This window comes from Strongylocentrotus purpuratus, unplaced genomic scaffold (genome assembly GCF_000002235.5).
Source record: "Strongylocentrotus purpuratus isolate Spur 01 unplaced genomic scaffold, Spur_5.0 spur5_scaffold_6, whole genome shotgun sequence".
Taxonomy (NCBI): Eukaryota; Metazoa; Echinodermata; class Echinoidea; order Camarodonta; family Strongylocentrotidae; genus Strongylocentrotus; species Strongylocentrotus purpuratus.
The window spans coordinates 26,441,570-26,466,033 of NW_022145612.1; the positions used below are offsets into that span (position 1 = coordinate 26,441,570).

Sequence of the window (24,464 nt, forward strand, 5' to 3'; positions counted from 1 at the left end):
TTTCATTAAAGATAAAGACCACTTATGGTCATGCAATTGCATTGTGAAAGAAACATTGTGAAATCGATCAGAAAAATGTTGATCATCTAGCATATAAATATTGGTGTGTACTGCAAGGTTCTGGAATCATCAAAATGATAAGCAATTTGGCCCAGTCTTGGTAAAGTTACAAGCACTGTACACAGAAAGATGTATATGGGACTGCGCGACATGTGGGCGACACGTGCACTATATCTATCGGGTCCACATAGATAATAATTTAACAAATACACACTGTTTATCAATTAGTAGGCGGTTTCCTGTTAGCATTTGTATCATCACGTATTAGTCAAAACATTCTTTTACATGATTGGTAATAAGAGCTTCCATTTCATTTTTTTGAGAAGGGGGCGTTTCTCAAACTGGTCTTTACCTTTAAACATTGTTTTCTTCTAAAAAACAGTTTAAAAAAATAATTAAAATAAATAGCTGACCGCAAATTTTAAGATGTTTGGGTCGGTCGCAAAGGGCAAAAGAACAGCTTTTTAAAAATGCCTTATGGCTACACACCGCAAAGGGTTCGTAATGGTAAGGAATGATTGACAACAAAAAAACCTACTCTCTTCTTGTAATAAATAATATTGCATTTTATCTACACTATCTGGTAGTTATTTGGCAGATAAATCTCAAGGCAGTATAGATTATGTCTTGCACAAAAAATGGTGTCTTATGGCAAGGTAGCTTCGATAAACATCAACTGTGCATAATTTTGGACTAGCAACAAGTTCATTATCAAAGTCAAAAGCAGCATTCTACATTTCATTCGTAATCTCCATCAACAAATCTGGATTGAATCGAAGAGTTCATGTTTCCTGTTACTGCAATGTCCCGTAGTAACGGTTCAGCAGCTTCAAACATTCACAAATATTCCAGGGTTCTGCGCAGCCAGCTCGGCACGCTCCATCGCGCGTAATTCCTCTTCTGTCGGAGGGGGCTTCCCATACAGCTCCTCAAATCCTGGTGCCTCTACACAATTATGACAGACGATCCCTCCCTCAACAGACGTGTCTCGAATAGAATTCGTCTGTTTAAAAAATAATTAAAAATACAATGAAATATTTGAGTTTCGGTTTAAAATTATACATAATTAAAGTTTTTAAATATCTCCATTTCCTGTATTGCATGCACAAATTTCATTCTCTTTTGATGTAAAAAGAAATACACAAAGTATGGCAAGATTTGTTCAAAGTTGACTTCCCCCGTAGTTCTTGAGATATTTTGATAAGGTAATGAGCTAGATATTTGTTCATACTATCTGTTTGGAGCCACATGGTCATTTACTCATATTTTTCAACAAAGAAATAATGCCCTTGTCGCTCAATACAGATGATAATTAAGTGAGCACGGGCAGACTGAAATGCGATTCCTGTCTTCTTTTTCTTTTCCAGCCCATTTGGGTTAAATGGAACTGTTTACTAACATATTCATATTTATGGATGTCTCTTTCCTAGAGACCTAGTGAAAAGTTATTCCATTAACCTGTTATTAATAAATGAACTACAATACTAAGAATCCAGTCTGCAATCTGCATACATTACTTGTTGCTATGTCCGGAAAGCCACAGGCAAGCTTTCAAATTCAGGTTGTCAAGAATAACCTTTATTCTTGTTTTAAAAGTATGCAAACAAATTTTAATATGATAGTAAACCGGTCTATTGGACTTGAAAATACTGAGATAGTTTGAATAATGTAGAATGACATACCAGCTTGATGTGTTTCCTTTCTTGTAGGAGGAGCTGGTTGTCATCATCTTGGACTTTTCCACATTCTTGGCATCTTTGGGGTCCTTTTTCTTTTTTCAGCTTCTTAGCCAGCACTGGGTACTCAAATTTCACCTGAAAGTCAACATTAATGGATGATAATGGTAATTTAAATAGTATTGGAATGATGTACAAGCATGCAAATTAGTGTTAGCTTGAACAAAAACAAAAGAATTGTACTCTGCTAATCCAGCCCTTCCCATTAAAGTTATTCTGAACTCTGTACACATGAATAATGCTCTCAAATTCTGAATATTTCACCCATACAGATATTTTGTAAATTTCACCCACATTGGGACAGGTTAACAGACTTAGTTTCCAGAAAACAAGTGTCTATTGGAATGTATTTCCAAATTTGAATTGTACAGAACCAACTAGTACAAACTAAAAACAGAATATATAGACCGCCACATTATCAAAACATTTTTCTTTTGCATTGTCACTAGTACATCATATTAGTATATTTCATACATATGCATACCAATAATCATTTTTGACTTGCAAACATCAAATCAAAAGGTCTGAACTACAAAATATACCGGTACCCTTTTTTACTGTTATGATTTGTTAAAATGATAAATAATCTTTACCTCAACCTTGCTCAGATAATTCTTGATAGCTCTGTTGAGTTGAAGACTCTTCTTAGCCCTGGTCACAGCCACATAGAGAATGTTCTTCTCATCTTCCAGAGACTGAGTGCCTGTATCAAGAACATTGAAGGAAAATTAAAAAGACACCAGGGAGAAGTTTCACAAAAATTGTCATCAGTGACAAACAACAATTTTTGTTATAAGCTACTGAAATCCTTGCTTCTGATTGGTCATTAGCAGATTTGTCATTGATTTTTGTCATTTGTCATTCAAAAAAGGCTTTGAGAAAAGGGGCCATATTGTCCCTTTAAAGGGGGTGTAGCATGACAAACTACGTGTCTTTCCCGTGACTGGACTCTGCGCCAATCGGGTATAATACGACTACGGACGACTGCAGTATTCACTTGAGTGCAACATACGCGAAACGAAAATTGCGTGAGGAAAATTTTGGTCTCTTTCACGAATGGTAGCACCCACTGACTGTTAATCAAGTCCATTCATTTATGTGCAGCTGTCCAAAAGAAGTCGTTGATGGCGTTAACCAGTATTTGCCATGCTACGACCCCTTTAATTTTTTTTGGTAACTTTTTCAAAATAAACGAGGCATCCTGCATACCATGTGGGTCAGTATGTATTTCATTTCAGTTGATAAGAATTTTTTTGTATTTTTCAGTACTTCTTTGGACAAAAGGTCAACACTTTTCTGCTTTCAATCATGTATCTTCACTAAAACTACTTTTTCCAAGATCATTTCAGCTATCTTTTTTTGTAAACACAATCAGATGACATATCCTACTCTCACTGAAGCTGACTTGACAAACCATTCTCTTTAATTTTCATTCATGACTATCACTTATGATTTTTTTCTTCTAAATATACATTGTATTCAGTAATGCAATAATATCAATCACAATTCTTTCAACTTACCAACAGTCTGTTGTTCAAGAGGATCACTTAAGAAGTCATCAGTGATTCTCACAGTGTCGTACTCAAGACCCTTAGCTTTATGGGCAGTTGTCAGAAGGTAGGCTATCAAAAATTTACATAAAAATGAAAAAAATATAACATAAGTTACTGTAAAGATGTAATAACAAAGTAAAATTGTAAGGGAAAAAATTACATGGGGGCTCAGGGCGAATTAGACCCTGAAATGCCGAAATGCCCAAAAGAGCCCCCGAAAGTCATTGAAGAGCCCCCCAAATTTAGATATAGTTCAATGCAAAACAAATTAAAGATTGTTATTTTCATGCAGCAAGCTTGAAAAGTAGCCCCCAAAAAATGTTTAAATATTTTTTTCCCAATTGTTTTATTGCTTTCAAAGGATGTTTCAGAGCTCATAAACCGTCATATAACACCCAATTAAGAAATTTTAACTACTAGTCATGTAATGTCACTTAAATTACCAATTTTTTTTAAACATAAACATATGAACCATTAAAACAAGAAATTGAACTTGAAAACTGTAATTCACATGGGCCCAAATGGATATTTTATTAGCACATGTTACTGAGGTCCGTTAGATGTAACGATAACACAGTGGAATTGTAATTCCCTGCATTGAAAACCTGACCAATTTCTTTAAAGTACACTCTGCTGCTATGTAAAGATATTAGCAGACTCCTGAATTTACCATTTCACAATACACCTCTAGAAGCGTCATATGAAAATTAGTACCCCTGTAGTGTGTTATCATTCAATAATGTAATTTCTGCTCTGGCTATATAGTAGGCCTGATGAAACATACTGAAGTATTAACACATACATGTACATGGTTTCTTCTTTTGCAAACATGGCCTCCTAGTACTAAAATAACATGGCAAATTGCACATTTGGCAACGGATACCGAAAGAAGATAGTACAAGATATATTTTGAGAATACCTCCATCGAAACGAACCGATGATTTCTTGATCTTCTGGACCAGCATCGGTATCCGCGAGTGATATTGAAAGACAATTTTCATGCGGGATTGAAGTTCCATGTCATCAACCATCTTGGCGTAGGACTGAACGGTGTTCATGGACTCAAAACGAGAGATGAACTTGTCCTTAATCCTGTAGCTGCCTGAAAATAGAAAAAAATGTCTCCATAGTACCAAAATAGATAAACATAGGTTGGTATATCAAAGATGTGAGGCATACATTTATCAGAAGGAAAGGCAGGTGATTTAAAAATCTCAAGAGCATTTTGATTTTTTCACACACACACACAAAATATTGAAATACCAATAACAAATAGAGTCTAGAATGCATGCGTTAAAACATGAATAGTAAAATAAAACCAGAAAAAAGGGCAAATGGTAGGCCAGTCTGGCCCAAGATTTTAAAGTTTAGTACCATAAGGTAAGATGTTATTTTGTGTGTATGGGTCTAACAAATAAACGTGGATTCTAACAGGTTTGAACTAGTAGAAAGCTCCTAAATCTGGGGTTTTAACAACCATCCATGAAGTTATTGTTATTAATTTCCCTTTCTTCATTATTGCACAGCTTACTAACCACACTTTAAGTACCAGTAGCACTACATTTGATATTCTAACACAATTTTAGAAGATATAGCTGATGGAAGTGCATGGTTATGAAACTGTAAAACCTTCTTACTAATGCACAATACACATCAGAATGAGTTACCTCTTTGACCTGGTGGTAAACTCAGGTAGTACAGGTCCAGGATCTTGTCAAAGCCATAGCCCTCATAGCCCTGGAAATGTGATAATTTCAGAGATGCTAAAATTATATCAAATTCTGTTATAAAATTCCTTCTATACCGTATCTCCAATTGAACTCTTCAAAAGTTTGAACAAAAAAGGACATTCAAGAAATGGAAAACAACATATTTTTCAGCAAAATTATATGTACAATTCCCTATGCAATCTCTAACGGCAATTATATACATCGATAAATATTGCACAGTAACTCACATAAGGGGGAAAGAGTGTATTCCTTTGAATGCTAAAATTAACATGAAGTCAACTTGTGATTACTAAGCTCCTAAAAATCATTCCACTTAAGAGCAAGGTTTCATTAAAACAATATGTTTTTTATAGAATACTTCATCTTAACTGGCAAATGTGACAGGTATGATGTCACAAAGAGTACTTATTCTCGTGTGTATACTTACACCAGAGAACTGGATCTTGACATTTTCATCATTGGTGACCATCTTGACTGCCTCTGAGAAGACAGTTGCATTGCTGCGACATATGGTAGCCAGCTGGCCTACACGACCTCCACAAATTTGACCTGCAAAGGTCAACACATTCAACATTTATGCTCATCATGAACTAACGTAAAGTAGGAAGGATTATATTTGTCAATTTGGTCTGTGATATCATTGACCCAGCTAAAGAAAGTAAATGGATAAAATTTACAATGAAAATAACCTGTTTTAAATAGGAATACACAATGAAGCCTTTGTGTTAGAACATTTTTCAATATCCCATACTTTTGGTCAATCATTGAACTTCTAAATCATGCTAAAAGAAAACAATAGAGAAAATACAATATTACAGATGATTTAATTAGTTAAAATATTTAGTTTCAATAGAGCTTCAATAGAGCTTCAGAATTTTATCGAAAGACTAGATGGAACCTCGACTGCATACAGTCAAAAATGATGCCTCCGCTAAAGAGTGATTTTACTAACCAAAACATTAGCTATTTTTCAAATTCATGTTTGATTGTAATCCATTAACAGGTTCACATAATATCGTGGTTACAAGCTATTTTCTTATACTTGTATGACCCTTTGATCTTTGACCTCATGACCCTAAAATCTAATCAGTTCATTGGCTTTGCAAGATACATACATGTCCTAAGTTTGATAGTAATCCATCCAGCAGTTCTAATGAGAATGCTTTCACAAGCTATTTTTGCATACATAATGAGCCCCATGACATTTGACCTTTGACCTTATGACCCCAATATCTACTCACTTCATTGGCTCTGCAAGATACATACATGTACATGTCTCGAGTTTGGCAGGAATCCGTCAATTAGTTCTTGAGATAACGCGATAACAAGCTATTTTGGCATAAATAATGAGGCCTATGACCTTTGGCCTTCATCGGATCAGCAAGATACATACATGTATTGAGTTTGATGGTAATCTGTCCATCGGTTCTAATAATAACGTGATCGCGAACTATTTTTGCATACACAATGAGCCCCATGACCTTTGACCTCATGACCCCAAAATCTAGTCAGTTCATTGGATCAGCAAGATACATACAATGTAAATGACCTAAGTTTGGCAGGAATCCACCAATCGGTTCTTGAGAACGCGATCACGAGAACAGACAGCAAACGGACAACCCGAAAACATAAAGCTTCCTGCTACTTCGTAACAAAGGCATAAAAATGAATGAGGCAGACCTACTACAATGAATCAAGACAGGATATGAAATTGTATTACATACCTTGAGGTCCTGCACCAATGATGGTACTCTTGGTTTGTTGCTTCAGGACCTCTAGAAGACAGTTAGCAACATAGGCAATCTGAGGTCCAAACCTGAACGACTATTCAGAATAAAAGAAAAGAAAACCTATATATATGAATGGTATTGATGGCTAGATGGAAGCAAAAGGGTAAATAATGCTTGCCTAAACCTGCCATTACATCTTGATCTGTTTTTCTCTTCTTTTCACTATCTTTTTTCTTCTTACCTATAATAATAATTCACCTGTTTCCCTCATACTGGATAATATTTTAATGTGTATGTTATAAGGCTGTATCAAGATGAAGCTCTCATTCTTGTGTTCATGTACAGCATGTTCAAGATTTCGAATAAATGCCAAACGATTTTTGTAAAAAATGTATAGGGGCTGAGTAATGTGCTTAACACAGGTCACTATGTGCAGATGAGAGTTATGGTTTTTAGTTAAGATGATTTACAGCAAGTTTTTGTGAGTTTGTTTTAATTTTACTTGTAACAATCAATCTACTACAGGATAAACAATGCAGAATGAATTATAGTCATGTTCTCTCAACGTATGATTCCCATACCAGAGCTCAAGATAAGCTTTAATACCCCAGCTAGCTGGTGAATGTACCTGTGTGAGATGGTACATTCTGGTCGCCTGTACCCGGGCCATGGCATTGGTAGCACCTTGAAGCTATAGATCTGCTGATGAGGATCACCAACCAGAATCTTAGCGCACTTCTGAGTAAGCAGGATACTCTGCTGAGCTGTGTGTAGGATTGAAATTACAATCATGTAAATAGGAATTAGAAATTAGAAATTATTATATATTCCTTATTCTATATCCAATGACGGGTTAGCAATCATACAAAATGTATGCTCTAGCAACCGCAACTCTGCAGTTGCAACTTCAATGCTGCAACAAACATTCTCATCTAAATCTGACAAAATTACACAATTGCAACCTTGGCCCCAACTCTGGATTCTTTACACAAAAAAATCCTGTCCAGAGTTGGTAATGGAGAAGCACTTATTGGATCACAAACTAACAACACCTGTATATACCAAAACTGTATTATGTATATTTACTTTCTATCATCACCTATGGCAGCTCTGAAATCAAGTTTGATGTCACTTTGTCTAGAGCACATTTAGAAGTCGTAATTTTACATTATATTAAAGGGGAAGTCCATCATGATATTCTAATGGTTTTCATAAAACCAGAACAAAATGAGAGCAACAAATCAGTGAGAGTTTGAGCTATATCTGATTAAATACTGGAAAGTTATCCATTTTTGAAGTTGTCATCAGTGAAACACAAATTGGGAACACTGTGACAGAGATGCCAACCTCTTGACACAAAAAAACAGACTGAGTATCCTAAAAAACCAGATTTTGGAGAGAAAAATCAGATTTTCACGAAAACTTGACACTACCAATGGCCGGTTGGCCCCGGGCCAGTAAAATTTCATAAAAATGTGATACTGGTACGTACGGTCAAGTAAAGTGTTTGCTCTTTCATTACAATTTTAAAAGAAAATTGTAAAGCAAAGTTTTTGTTGGGGTTGCAGGGGTTTACTTGTACATGTTTCTATGCGATTCTGTGGTTTTTATTTATTTATTTTTTTTTTTGGGGGGGGGTGGAAAAATCGTATTTTAAGAGGTGATATCGTATTATCGTATTCCACTCTTATTATCGTACTAAATACGATTAAATCGTACTGGTTGGCATCTCTGCTGTGACGTATCTTTTGACCTCCTCTCTTTATTATTTTTAATCATTTTTTTCTCAAACTTACACTGACCTGTTTCTCTCATTTTTTACTGCTATTAAAACCAAATTAATGTTAGGGTGAACTTCTCATTTAGATACAAGACTATAGCACAGTGGAACCCTTCTGTAAATTAGTACAAGCCTCCTTGGCTCAGTTATACAGACTGGACTCCTGAGAATTGCACACTGCCTCTCTTGTAGTTGTAATCATCAGGAGAATTGATACCTACCTAGTGTGAGATCTTGTGCTTCATCAATAAGCAGACAATCATAGCCTTCGAACTGTGGGTGTTGGAGCTCATATAACTTCATGTACACTGCACAAAAAAGAGAAACAAGACAACAACGTCAATGATAACAAAACGTATATTGGTATGGAAAATAACCCCCTTCTAGAGTATTAAGTTTAGAATATAACCAGTGACAGGAGGCACTTTCATTTATTACTTTCTGTAGATTAATAACAAGAAAAGGGAAGCTTACAATCTCTGGTTAATGATGAATTATTCAGTGAATCAATCATTTAAAGCAGGACTGCATTACTTGTAGCTACTTGCGCCCTCTATACAGCCAAAGATTCCTTAGCGGTATCCGTTGATCCCCCATGGTCCCCTTTTACTTAATATGTTAATTGAGAGCTGATTTGATGAGATGCCAGTGACCACGCAGGGAGGTCTAATCCCTCCTGGCCAAACTAGTGCAGATAGGCTTAAATATAATGATATATCTTCAAATATATCTCTTCATATCTTTCCTTTTAAAAGCACTACTAGCATATATTAATTTCACTTTGATAGTCCGACCAATGCAATATCCATCCCAATAAACTAATTAAAACAAATGTTACACAATCGCAACGAATTTATTAAAAAATCAACTCAATGGCAGTATCAATAGCTTGATAGAAATCATGTTTGCATCGTGTAAAATGTCATTGCAATGTTTACACATTTCAATAAGTGTTGCACAACGAATGGTGGATGTATGTATTATCCTGAAAGGTTCACTGTGGATCTAATGTATACGCTAGAATCTTACCATCGTGTGTTATCTTGGTTTCTTTGTTGTTCACATCACAGAGAGCCTGAAAGACACTTTCGGCTGCCTTAGCAATATCCTGGGTTCAAACAAAAAACATAAATCTAATAAGGACTCCTACCTGTACATATAAATAGGCAGACAATTTATGTATGAACTTGATGTACATATAACGGAGTCGGGCTAACTCGGACCAGGGGACAACTCGGCCCAGCTGCAAAAACGGTCATTGTTTGCATGTTTAGGTTTAGGGTTAGGTTTGGGGTTAGGGTTAGGGTTACGGTTAGGGTTAGAGTTAGAGTTAGGGTTAGAGTTAGAGTTAGAGTTAGGGTTAGGGTTAGGGTTAGGGTTAGGGTTAGGGTTAGGGTTAGGGTTAGAGTTAGGGTTAGAGTTAGGGTAAAATGACGAAAATGACCGTTTTTGCAGCTGGGCCGAGTTGTCCCCTGGTCCGAGTTAGCCCGGATCCCATGTAACAACTACCAAGAAGTTGAAAATATATATATCATTACATACAAATTTATATTTCAATGTATCAACAGCAAAATAAGCATTTAACGGTGGTTATCCAGTAGAAATCAAATGTCACAGTGATTGAATTAGCATGTGCACACAGGTAAGCTGTCTGAAAGCTATAGAGAGTATGCATTGAATGTGCAGTATTGTAATGGATAGTACTAAATCAAATGACCAAGAAATTACACATTGTATGGCACTTTGATCACTTAAATTGTTTCCTGTTACCTGTAATCATTACAAAAAAATGATATAAAATCAAATGGTGAATCAATATCTAGATTTTTAGAGCAATAGTAATCCAGGGCCAATTTTTTGAAACCATCATTAGTCTTATTTTGTGGACATCCTATAGAAACGCGTGTTAATTCTATAACACACATTTTAACAGGATGTCCAAGAATTTAGACTTATGACGGTTTCGAGAAACAGACCCCAAATCTTCATTTAAAGATCATTTAATAAAAGCACACCTCACCATTCTGACAGTGTGATCTAACGCCTGTCGAGGTACACGGGACGTGTCTATCGCAGGGACATGAGCAGTGGTGATGTATCCATCATCTGAAGACAAGAAGTGATTGATCGTCGTACAGACATGTTTGGCCAGGGTCATATGATGCATCGCCTTCTCTTCTTCTCCTCCTCCTCTTCTCTGCTTTTTGATCTTAGCCTTTTTAGGCAGGAGCGAAGTGATGAAGAAAGGCTTCAGCATGCTACTCAACTTGTTCCGGTACCTGGGCACCAAGGACACGAGTTAATGCACCACTTGATGAATAAATGTGCTGATAAATGTATTCACTTTTTTATTCAATTTCAATTCCAATTCAATTTTATTTGTCCATTAAAAACATGATAATTACATAATGAAACTAGATGGAATTCAACTGCGCGCAGTTGAAAATGATGCCTCCGTCATAGAGCAATTTTACAAACCAAAACGGAAGAAATTTTTCAAATTCAAGTTCAATTGTAATCCATTAAAAGGTTCTCAGAATATCGTGATTACAAGCAATTTCTCATATACATATATGACCCTTTGATCTTTGACCTCATGACCCTAAAATCTACTCAGTTCATTGGCTCTGCAAAATGTCCTGAGTTAAATAGTAATCCAGTTCTAATGAGAATGCGTTCACAAGCTATTTTTGCATACATAATGAGCCCATGACCTTTGACCTTTGAACCAAGAATCTACTCAGTTCATTGGCTCTGCAAGATACATAAATGATCTAAGTTTGGCAGGTATCCATCAATCTGTTCTAATGATAATACGATCACAAGCTATTTTTGTATACATAATGAGCCGCATGACCTTTGACCTTGATGTCATGACCCCTAAATCTAATCAGTTCATCAGCTCTGCAAGTATTAACATACAAGACCTAAGTTTGGCAGGAATCCATCAATCGGTTCTTGAGATAACGCGATCAAAAGCTGTTTTTGCATACATGTGTGCTGTGACCTTTGACCTCGTGACCCCAAAATCGAATCAGTTCATCGGCTCTGCAAGTAACATACATGGCCTAAGTTTGGCAGGAATCCATCAATCGGTTCTTGAGATAACGCGATCACGAGCTGTTTTTGCATACATAATGAGCCCTGTGACCTTTGACCTCGTGACCCCAAAATCTAATCAGTTCATTGGCTCTGCAAGATACATACATGACCAAAGTTTGGCAGGAATCCATCAATCGGTTCTTCAGATAACGTGATCACAAGCTGTTTTTGCATACATAATGAGCCCTGTGACCTTTGACCTTTGACCTCATGACCCCAAAATCTAATCAGTTCATCGGCTCTGCAAGATACATACATGACCAAAGTTTGGCAGGAATCCATCAATCGGTTCTTTAGATAACGCGATCACGAGAACGGGACGTACGTACGTACAGACGTACGTACGGACGGACGGACATCCCGAAAACATAATGCCTCCGGCTACTTCGTAACGGAGGCATAAATATACAGAAAATACATTTTTGGTTTTGCGTGTTATGAGCATGGCTTTCCCTTTCAAGAGTTCAGGGACCCGTTTTATAAAACTTTTTATCTATAACAACTGCTAAATTTCTATGACAAATTTTCTCTCAGCCAATCAGATGCCATGATTTCAGTAGCTTGTAACTTGATATTGATAACAAGTTTTATGAAACAGGGTCCTGATTTGTCTACAAAATAAATCCTATTTAGGTGAAGAGTGCAGTATAGAACAGACAAATGATGCTCTGGATCATGTCCCATTTAACATGACCATTAAAACTAGGAAAATAGCAAACAAAAACGGCATAAGTGTGAATGCATTTATGTATGCACATTTAGAATGGTAAGTTGGAGCATGGTAGTTTGTGGATGAAAACTTGAGCTCAGTTCAGTTGGCTGCACTAATGCTACAATGGCAGCATGATGAAGAAGGCATTAGTTTTGCAATTGCATACGATACTCACCTGTAGCCAACTGCCTTATAGGCAAGAGAATGGAGAGTCCTACATTCTACATTCTGTGGAAACTTGTCCACTGCTTGCTGTTGCACCGTTCTGTAAGAATACAAGTGTGGAAATCATACAGTAAAATAACCAGGGAGTAACAAGAACCTTGCCTTTCAAGAGACACATGGACAATAGAGGGGAGCAAACCCAATATTACAGACAGGTAGAATACAGATTATGATCATAGAGCAAGATTTACTTTGGAAACTGCACTTAAGGTAAATTGGAGACACAGCGACGTGTTCTTATGATCTAAAATTTCATCTGAGAGATGATGGTTTCCATATTGCAATGATCTTGATTCTTGAGAACTTACTTGTTGAATGCAATGTAGAGAAAGCTAAGACGTGGTCTCATCTGAGCAAACTGGATGAGCGTTGTAGTCTTCCCAGTTCCTGTATCAATAAAAAAAAGTACTTTAATAAACCTAACCCATTGCCTACAGGAGCTGTATGGTCCCTGTGTTAAGCCTATAGGAAATAGAGAATTCAGTAGTCAACTCCTTTCATGAAAAAGAACTACCCATACACACTTTACAGGAACGAACCCCTCGCTCCCCCCCCCCCCCCCCCCCCCAAAAAAAAAAAAAAAATAATAATAATAATAATAAATAATAATAATAATAATAATAAATAAATAAATAAATAAATAAATAAATAAAAAATAATTAAAAAATTAAAAATAAAAAAAATAAATAAATATATAAATAACAAAATTAATTAAATCATTACTATTTCATTATTTTTAGTTTGGGAGAGTATTGGAACGGAAAAATTTTGAAAGACACAGTTATTAAAAATCAATTATTGGGATGGGTTATTGAAATATAGCTTGTCATAAAATGTGTTGATATTAGTTGCCCTCACACCTGGCATTGGATGAATGTATTCATTTTACTTGATATCCAATTCCTAAATCAAAAGAGCCATTTTGATGATCAATCTGCTAGTTAACTAAAAAACTAAAGTTCTATCTTCTTGAGAAACTCATTGAAAGGTTTATGGCAAAGAAAGTTGAGCAAATAACAAAAGGCATCATGTTCCAACACCATAACAAATTAAAATGAGTTGATGAGAGAATATCTTTTTTCTGTACTATTTTATGACACACATTTGTTTTGGAACTTCCATAAACCTTCTTTTGTATATTCTTCAGTTTTGTGATCACATAATGTATACATGAGGGATTAGACCGCCCTCTTGGATCTTCTTCTTTTGTACGGTTGATGATCACGTATTGTGTCTTCTCTGGGTATCAATGGAGTACTTTGGACTAATTACCCTCATCCTTACAATTTTGGGTCAACAGGATTGTTGCCCTATACTACCTACATGCTATGAGTTATCTACCCTAGTGAGCTATATTCCTGTCAGGAGCAAGTATAGTGGGTCATCTGTATGCTACTATGCCAACTCTACTGCAACATTCCAGTTGCTTCTTCAATCCGGAGATATAGCTACAAATCCTGGACCTTCTACCAATCGAAATCCTACTATTGCACATGTCGATCATTCTCATGATCAACCAAAGGGTCACGTGACTGGACTTGTATTCAATGCACGTTCTATCCGACATAAAATGCCAAACTTACTCGCCCACTTGGCTACTGATCATACTGAAATCATTTGCATTCTTGAAAGCTGGCTGAACGCTGCATGTGAGGATGTCGAACTCGGGTTTCCATCTAATTACGTATTATTTCGCAAGGATAGAATGACCAAGCCTGGTGGTGGAGTATTGACTGCCATCGACGCTAGCCTTTGCCCTAGGAGATTAGAAAACTTGGAACATCCTGATCTGGAGTTGATAAGCATTGAGTTTCTTCTCCGCAAGAGAAAATGGCTTCTATTGTCTCTATATCGTCCGCCAAACTCCAATGCGCAGTACTGGAACTTGCTTCAAGCCCACATTGACAACATTCAGAGGACCTCAATTGATTTTGATGGTGTTATCCTTACCGGAGATCTGAATGTTGACCTGTTAGATTATTCATCAAGCGATTCATCGCGTCTTCTTTCTATATGCGACACTATGGAACTGACTCAGCTTGTTACTACTGTAACCCGTCCTTCCAAGGACGACCCTTCATCTGGTACCCTGATCGACCATGTGTTCACCAATCGTATTGACCTTTTCGTTGAGGCATCTGTCTGTCCCAACCCAGTTCCAAGTGACCATCACGGCATTGTATTTAAGATCATTTCCCCTAAACCCTTCGCTTCCAAGGCAGTTCTTCGTGAGTTCCTCAACATTCCCAAAGCGGACTTTGACCATATGAATCGCCTGTTGCAGCTTGTGCCATGGAACCTTTTCATCGATCCTGAAGACATAAACTCTACATGGGAAGGATTCTTAGACATCTTTGAGGCTGCCTCTAAAGATGCTATTCCGCGATCTCGGATGAGGACAAGGAAGTATAAGCCATGGATCTCTAAAGAGATAAAGCATATGATTTGCAAGAAACGTAAGCTCTTTGTTAGAGCTCAACGGTCCAACTTAGTTGCCGACTGGAGCCTCTTCAAAGAAGCTCGGAACCTTGTGAAATACGAAATCAGGGCTGCTTACTGGCAGTATGTCAATGCCTTGTTTCTTTGTTGTGATAATAGGAAGAGGTTTTTTGCCTACATTCGAGAGCATAAGCGCCACTCACCGCCTGCTACTATCGCAAGCGGGAGTCGCATCCTTAACAAACCACAAGACATAGCATCTGAATTTCTTACTGCTTTCCAAACCTCCTTTACTGATCCCCAGGGAGTTCCATGTCAACCTGAGAAGTGTGAATTCCCAATAAACCAGCTACAGAATTTTGATATCTGTGTAAGTGATGTTTACCGCCAATTACTTTCTCTCCGGGAAAAGAAAGTCCCTGGTCCAGATAGTCTCTCTCCATCCTTGCTGAAACATACTGCCGTTGTGGCAGCTCCCATCCTCCAGCGTATCTTTTCGGTATCACTAGCTCTTGGTAAAGTCCCAACTGTGTGGAAATCTGCCAATGTTACTCCCGTATTTAAATCTGGTGATAAGTCATCTCCGTTCAACTATCGTCCAGTGGCCCTTACTTCCGTTGGGAGTAAAATCATGGAATCGCTGATAGTTGATAAAATAGATTCTCATCTGGATTCTTCATGTCCAATCTCCACCTTCCAACACGGTTTTAGGAAAGGAAAGTCGTGTGTCACCCAAGTAATACGTCTCACACATGAGTGGCTGAAGTATTTAGAAGGTCCTAAATCTTGCCCGGTCGATGTACTGTATTTGGACTTTTCACGAGCCTTCGATAAACTGCCTCATGATGTGTTGTTGCAGAAGTTAGCCATTCAGTTCAACATCAGTGGTAATCTCTGGCATTGGATAAAATCACTACTATGCAGTCGCCGCCAACGAGTCATCTATAGAGGTGCTGCCTCTGAATGGGCTAGAGTGCCACCTGGTGTCCCCCAAGGGAGTGTGATTGGACCGCTTTTGTTTAATATGTTTATAAACGACTTGACATCTTTAGTTGACTCTCCTAGTGCGTTGTTCGCCGACGACACTATCATATTTAGGCCAATAAGATCAATTGTTGATTCAATTACCTTGCAAAATGATCTCACTAAAATCTCTAATTGGTGCTTATCTAACCGTATGTCTCTAAATGTCTCCAAAACGAAAGTGATGAGAATATCTGCAGCGCGCAAAAAGGTTGACCCGCCTGCTTACTTCTTGACCGATCAGCCAATTGAAATTGTCCAGAAAACGAAATATCTTGGAATAATCATAACCAGTAACCTGAAGTGGGATTCACATGTTGATTATGTTGTCTCACGTGCAAATCGTATGTTAGGTCTCATCACTTCCGTTTCTGGGGGTCTCTCATCACCGGCCCTACTTTGCCTGTATAAATCACTTGTTCTTCCGCTTGTTGAATATGGTATACCAGCCTGGTTCCCTGTCAATCGTAATCTATGTGACAGATTAGAAAGCATCCAACGTAGAGCAACTCGTCTGATACTAAAACAGTACCGACAACAGATGCCCTACAATCAGCGTCTAAGGTCACTTAACTGGTACACACTTGAGTCTCGTAGAAAGTACTTGCTGATGTCATTCATTTGTAAATCTCTTTATAGATTCATTGACTGTGATGTAGTTATACAAAATATTCTGATGATAACACGCCGCCCTAATGAACTGAAGTTTCATCACCTACTTGCCCGAACACAGCGTTTGAATAATACCGCTTTGTATCTCTTTCCTCGCTTCTGGGATGAATTCCCTGTAGAACTCCGTAATGACTTTCTATTGTCCCAATATCAAACTTGGCAATCCAAATTGAAAAGCCAAATCTTTTCTCAGCTCTATTAGGTTTTTAGTATATATATATATACATGTGTTTTATCCGCTTATTTTATTGTAGGATGATCAGTTATTATACCTTTTGTTTTTAGATGATAATACTGGTATATTCCTGCTTAACTTGATTATTACAGTAACTTAAAATTACTACTATCTACTATCTTCTACTACAGTGTATGTATTACTATTGTCAATTGAACAGCTTCTGTAATTTCTTTGCCTTGAAAGTACATTACCCCCTGTTTTTCTATAATTGGTTTGATTTTATATGATTCTTGGTTTAAAAACGAACACTGTAAAGGAATAGTTTGTAGTTTACAATTCTTGCCAACCATTTGCATTTCTGCCCCTTAAATATTATCTCATATATAACACAAAAGCACATTTGTATATTTTAATTTTGTATAATTCAACCATAAAATATTTATGTCAAATAACTGGACACCCCTAGCCTGTATTTTGATACCAAGACGGAGTCCATCATTCGTATTTGTTCCACTTTATATTTGTCCAATACGAAGACATGTTGCTTTTATTGGAAGGCTCTTTATAATTTTCCTTAAAAAACATATGAAATAATTTATACTTTATTGATTAATTTAAAAATTTGAGTTTCTTCTTTTACCATTGTCATATTGATTTTTGCTATACTCTTGTTACTTGTTACAATGTATTTATGTAGTGATCTCCCATGAGTACTGCAAGTCGGAATGTGGGACCTTCACGGTTTCGGTGATTTAGTTTGCCTGCCCCATTCCTGGCAACTTGTAATTGCTCATGGGAATCACGATGATTTTCATCCTTTGTTTTGTATGATTTTTTTCTTCTATGTAATCCTCTGTATACACTTTGTTTTGCCGAATAAATAATAATAATAATAATAATAATATTTGTCATAGTACACTTCTTTGTTATGTACAATTCTACTGTTTATGGTTCAACCAATAGAAAAAATATTGTTTGTTGTATCACAGATGAATCAATAAATTCAAATTCAAATTAATGACATTCTGACCTGCAAAGGCAATTATCTTGATGACATCTGTAGGGAGCAGAAAGTGATTGATGATCCGTAGTTGCTCTGGAGTCAAACTTAGACCTTCCCTCTGACTGCAAGATGAAATAGTAAGAGACAACAACAAGAAATATAAGTTAACATGTTTTGTTCTTTCTATCTTTTTCAATTTTGTACTATACCTTTCGTTGTTGTTGAATTCTTGATACCTTTAATACATTACTATGTTTGTAGGTTGTTTTGTATGTTTATATTGTCATTCTTATCGAATTATGGAAAGAATTAAATTGAAAAATGTCATCACAATCATCATCATCACCATTACCACCATCCTCATCATCATCATCGTCATCATCACCGTTAATGCTACAAATCCTTGTCATACAGATACATTTGACCACCACAAAGAGCTCTTATGAATCGGTTACAAACACAAAAGTATCTAAATTGTTTATTTTTTAAAGATAACCCAAACTACTGGTTTCTCGACAGGACATGACATGTTTGGTGATTACTGCAAACAATCTCAAAGAGAGAGAGAGTACCTCACCAGAATACCTTAGGTAAGCGTTCAATGATAAACATAATGAATATTTCAATGAATCAACCTTTAGAAATAGCTTCCCATACTCTGCTGCAACCTAAGTTTACTTTGCTTACAAACAGGTGTTTACAAACGATTCTTGCTGTGTATTTACTGCCTCTTATCTTACCCGTTTCTTAGTGAATCTAGATGTGATTGGAGTCCCTTGTTACTTCTTCTGGCAGGGTCTGACATCTTCTCGTCGTTACTCTCCAGGATATGTAAGGCATGGAATATCCTGTAGTGGAGCCTAAAACAGTGTCAAACACACACAAGAAGCATACAATTAGAGTGAAACCTGTCTATAAAGATCACCCAAAGGAGACAATAAAAGTGGTCTTTATGGACAGATGGTCTTCATGTACAGGTTCCTTGTATGTTTCAATGAGAAACCATTTTCAAGGAAAACCAAAAATGTGGTCTCTGTAGACAGGTGGTCGCTATTAAAAGCAGGTTTGACTGTACCAACAACAAATTTCTTTATCAAGCAAAATAGACCTGTAAGTGTACATGACAACCAGATTGATTTTAATATGTAAAAATAATAAAGTATTACATATGACTCATATGACTTCTAAATATTACACTTCTCTGACATGTAGCACTTTGGACCACTTGACTAACATGCATGAATTGAACTGTTACTGAAACAGTTTTAAATTAAAAAAAAAAATCATCTAAGGTAACTTGATGTCTGAAAAACACCACACATTGAAATGTGGTAATGAATCCTGTTTGGTGATCACATGATTTTCCAATCTCTAATATATTGCAAGGGGGGTGTGTTTTCTCTCAGCAATACTTTACAATTCATGTTTTGATGAAATCGCAAGAACTTCACCAATTTGGACATCAAGATTGAAGGAGGGTAGTCACTGACCCTCTGTTTATCTTGAATTTCTTCTGGAAGAGAAAGAATGCTGAAGCCAGACAGTAGAGGCACTCTGATACTTCTACCCTGGGTATGGGGTCCTTCCTTAGCAGGAGACAGTCCACGATACGACATACTTCTTGTGCCGACTGTGACAATATCACAAGGGTTGCAACAGTAGACCAAGGGTGAGGGTCCTATAGATACAAAAGACAATACCATTTCATCAACATCATGCTGTCTCATAGAATTATCCATTGGTGGACTGTCGAATTGCTTTTTGTCTACAACCAATTCATCTACTGGTATATACTACCCAATTAGCCCATTCCTACATGATCTAACATCAGCCAGTCTACTATCCACATGGTCCAATAACCATTTGTCTACTTATCATTCCGTCTAATATTCATTTGGTCTAACTTGCATTCGGTCTAATCTCCAATTAGTCTACTACCCATTTGGTCTATTGTTCATTCAGTCTAATAATGGCAATAAACCAATGTTTTTAAAGAGATGGACAAAGATGTAGGGGGTGGAAGAGGATTGGCAGATTGAGAAAAAAGTTGTTAAAGGGCAATCTAACCCTTGTAAAGAAAAAATTGATTATTTGTATGAAAGCAGAAGATAAAAAGATAAACAGAATGGCAAAAGTTTGAAAGAAATCAGAACCAATAATAAGCAAGTTATGCATGTTCGAAAGATCACTCGGTCTATGCATATCTCTAATTGGAAGTTTGGTCAGTGGATTCTGATGGGTCGGGGATAAAGTCTCCCATTTGACTTTGGTATGACTTGGGTATGACTCTTTTTTAAGGAGGGACAAATAGCATTTACGCCTTGTTTTAGTTGAACCTTTGATTGAATATAGGATTCTCTGAGCATACGCATAGGAAACAAACAGAAAGCTTCCGTTCTTTGCTCACTATTCATTTTGCATGTCCTCATCAATACAACATATTTTGAAAGTTACCTGATTTTCAAAGACATGTGGTGTCCTCGCCTTCATGACTTCTACAGCTTCACTGAACCTGGGGTGACCCTTCAGATAATCTATGGCTGACTTAGTTTCTGACACTCGTAGCTTCATCATGTACCTGTATTGTACATTCATAAAAAGATAAATCCTATTTATTACAACTCACTCCTAGATCCTAATATAATGATTACCGGTAGTCAGGTGCGGTCAGGTGTGATTCACGGTACGCAGAAGTGCGTGTAGTGGTTAATGCGAATATAACGCGTGTTGGTGAATACATGCGTAGCACAGGATCTATGGCTCTTGTTAAGGCTGTTTATGCACCTACCGCATGAAGGCTTTGTACGATAGACGCATACAGCATCAACTCGATTGCCAATTGATCGTATAATGAAATCCTTTGGCATGCATCATATGTATACTTTTCATTGATCTAACCAGTGTAAGTAACTTTGGATCACTTACACAGTTACACCTTTTGTAAAAAAATTATTTGAAATCGTAATATCATACAGGTTAACATCAGTTTAAAATCTAATTACAGTATAGAATATCTAAAGCTACAGTCAGGTCTAAAACTAAATCAAAATCAATATAAATTTGGAAGGCTCACACATTTTTTATTTAACTTTGAATGCTACTCGAACTGTACATGTTTCGAGACAAAGGAGGAAAATATACAAATACTGCACAGGAATAACGTAATTGTGTCAACCTTTTTCAGTTCTTTTTGATGAAGACTCAATTCACACTACTCTATGCTTCTTTGAAGACTCACCCAATTAGTTGCATAAGACAAGCTCTTTTCTCCATCCTACTGCCATCTGAGATCAAAACAAAGATATCTTGGATGTCATCATCGTTCTGGACCTTCTTCATTTGGTGGTATCTCTTCTTCCATGGAGTGAACTGTTGACAGTCCAAAGATGCAATTCAGAAATTGTTATATAAAAATAATAGTATTAATATCTATTTCTCTTTATAGTATCTTTAATATCAGTTACACTTACAATATAATCTACCAAAGCACTTACACTGACAGTAGTCTTATGCAAATATTATGCAAACATGCAAATAATATTGCAAATAATATTGCAAATAATATTGCAAATATCAATAGAAATAAAGGGCCCCTGAGTAAAAACAATTAAGTTTTCATACACTGTCCAGTTGATCGACATTACAGAATAGACTGTGAAATAGAAAACATTTAGTCATAGTTCATTTGATTGTAATCTGTTGAAGTGCAATAGTATTTTACTCGGGTATTGACTGCAACATTAATGATAAAATAGTACAAGCAGGTAGACAGAACTATTCCACATATTTATACAAATTACAAAACATCTAATTAGCAAATGAACTCTCCATATTGACTTACGTCCACTGATTTTTAATCACTTTTTTTAATTCAAGGTATACACAATTCATGACTCCACCTGCATGACTCACCAATTCCCTAGATATGATGCTATGCCATCTCTTACAAACGCTGGATGCTGTAAGGCACATATCCAGAATGGGTAACTGGCCAAGGATGTTCTCCAGAATCTCATCAGGAAGACGGCCGAAATAGTCCACGTCATCCTCGACATCATCAAAAAATGAGTGGTCATCATCCCCGAGGAGACCATAGGTAGTCTTCCTTGGGGAAGACTTAAACGGTCCATTTTTGACGGGGCTCTGTGATGACTGCAGAATATCATCAAACTCCTCCGCTGTCAGATCTTCCTCTTCAAATGCCTTCTCAAAGTCTCTACGGGTAGTCTCTGGGTGGTTTTCTTTAGTATGGACACACCCTTGGGATGACTGCAAGACTTCATCAAAGTCCTCAGCAGTAAAGAAGTCATCGTCCTCAAACTCTTTATCAAGACTTGAGGAACATCCTGGTTTGTCTCTTGAAGTCTGCTTATCTTGCTCATTATTTCCCGTAGCATGATCAAACATTTCAGTCGTTATGAGGACATCATCTTCTTCAAAAGCTCTGACAAGATCTGTAGAATATCTACTGGTAGATGGACGTTTTGTTGGAAACAGAGCTTTAACCGGAGCACGAGCAGCGATTGAACTGGGTTTATCATCTTTGATCAAGGTCAAAGCTAGACCCATGCCTGAGCTACCAGCATTGGACACAGTAGAAGTTTCCATACACTGCATTTGAGTACTGGATGATTTCTTAGGAGTCCTCTTTATACTGCCCTCAGGTTTTGGGAAGTAGATTTCTTGAGGACAGGTATGGTCATTCCCATTCGCAGGTGGTGTTCCAAAGGTAGCTTGAGTATACTTTCGTGGACTTCTCAAGCTACTAGTTGAGGGTTCATTCTGTCTATTAAAGGATTGAGAATATGTGTGATTTGGATCAGTTTGTGAATAATCCTTGTGACATGCCACGTCGCTGTTTGGTGACTTCTTTGGTGACTTCTTAGGAGATATCTGGAAATATGTATCCATTCTTCCTTGCCTCTTTGGTGATCCTAATAAAGCTGAATGTCCTTGACCATTCTGTCTATTACAGGATTGAGAATATGTGTGAATTTGACCAGTCTGTGAACAATCCTTGTGATATGCCACATCACTGTTTGGCGACTTCTTAGGAGATATCGGGAAATATGTATCCATTCTTCCTTGCTTCTTGGGCGATCCTAGTAAAGCTGAATGTCCTTGACCACGTACAGTGGTTCCTTTATTAGGACTCCAATGTCTTCTAGAGGTATTTTGTCTTGGATAAAGTCCTCTGTTTGCATCCCAAGTCCGTGACTTTGACAGTCCCTGAGGTTTGGGATTAGTGAGTGGCATTGCCCCTTCTGAAGTCATTGAGTGACTGAGGCATTGTGCATCATTCATTTGAATCATCTTCCTTCTCTTTGTGACAGTTGTAACATTAGATCCTTTCCCACTGTCTGCTGAAGGTACTGATGGAGTTGATTTGTGTTGGACCACAGGGATATGATGATCGGAGGTGCCTTCATCTCTGTCTTTATCTTTCATGCCTTCCATTCTTTCGATGCTTAGACTCTAGCTTCATTTACGAAAGTGGCTGTCGAAGGTCATCATCTCGGCCAATGGAAGCACATTTTATCACTTTGCTGAGGAAAGACACGAGCATGATCCAAAACCTAATCCTTTGGAGAAAAGAGACAGAAGGATAAAGAATCAATGCTCAACATATTTTAATCGCACATAGGGGTCTAGTCTAGATCTAGTCTAGATCTATGTATATTCGTTTTACAAAATAAGGATATTGTCGGGTATTCAGATTTCATTTTAAAGTTTTTTACACAATCTTTTGTTTATATTCTAATCGTAAGTTAACTCTAACATAGTCTGTCAACCAAACATAAATAAATTCAATATGAAATGAGCTTGAAGCCTTGAATACTAATCTGCTATGGTCTAATAATTGAGCTGGATCGCTAGCGCTGCTGACGCCGCATCGCCTAGTAGTAGTACTAGTAGTAGGGCCTGCGCCGTGCCTGTGATTATGCTATTCTGCCACATGTGTACGTTTGTTTTGATCAGTGCATGAGTTAATCAACCGACGGTTCGGGCCTTGCCCTATTTTCTAAATCAAATTGGTGATGCCATAACATATGGCCCAACTACTAGACTCTACATCATACATGTAGACCTATTTACAAAACTTTGAAGTTCGATATCTACCGTAGAATTCTAGGCTAGGTCTACATGATTTTTTTTTTAGAAATGACGATCTTAAATTCTATTATATACTCACTGGTATTCTCTGATAGTTCGTGTTCCACTGTTTGTGTTTTGAATGATACTTCTGAGAAACGTGCATGCGCGAGTCAAGGCGCTGGCACGGCCATGGGTAATCGGCCTGCTGGAGATAGCTAGTAAACAGTGCAGCGCAGCCAGGCCACTGGGAGCTGGTTGAGCGGATCGCCCGCCAGAGTAAACCACTTGTACTTCGTACTCGTACTACACTACTAGTCGTAGCCCTGTCATTTGTCAAATTCAGTAAACTCAAGAGATATCTTAGAAAGAGAATTTTTGCCAATAAAAACTAGAATAAAATAATTTCATCTCTATAAAAATCTTAA

At 37.2% G+C, this 24,464-nt stretch overlaps 1 protein-coding gene across 1 annotated transcript; it reads right to left on the reverse strand.

Annotated features, from left to right (window-relative positions):
- Nucleotides 1-368: 368 nt before the first annotated feature.
- Nucleotides 369-24,335, reverse strand: LOC588054 (F-box DNA helicase 1). Its single transcript, XM_030999898.1, is given in 22 exon segments — nucleotides 369-1,063; nucleotides 1,743-1,874; nucleotides 2,390-2,499; nucleotides 3,317-3,418; nucleotides 4,269-4,451; nucleotides 5,017-5,086; nucleotides 5,507-5,628; nucleotides 6,804-6,903; nucleotides 7,438-7,496; nucleotides 7,499-7,573; nucleotides 8,811-8,897; nucleotides 9,619-9,697; nucleotides 10,610-10,868; nucleotides 12,579-12,668; nucleotides 12,937-13,015; nucleotides 17,971-18,065; nucleotides 18,684-18,803; nucleotides 19,434-19,621; nucleotides 20,398-20,521; nucleotides 21,182-21,312; nucleotides 21,856-23,525; nucleotides 24,137-24,335. Coding segments are annotated over 21 exon segments (3,924 nt in total). The 5' UTR covers nucleotides 23,401-23,525; nucleotides 24,137-24,335; the 3' UTR covers nucleotides 369-889.
- Nucleotides 24,336-24,464: the final 129 nt, after the last annotated feature.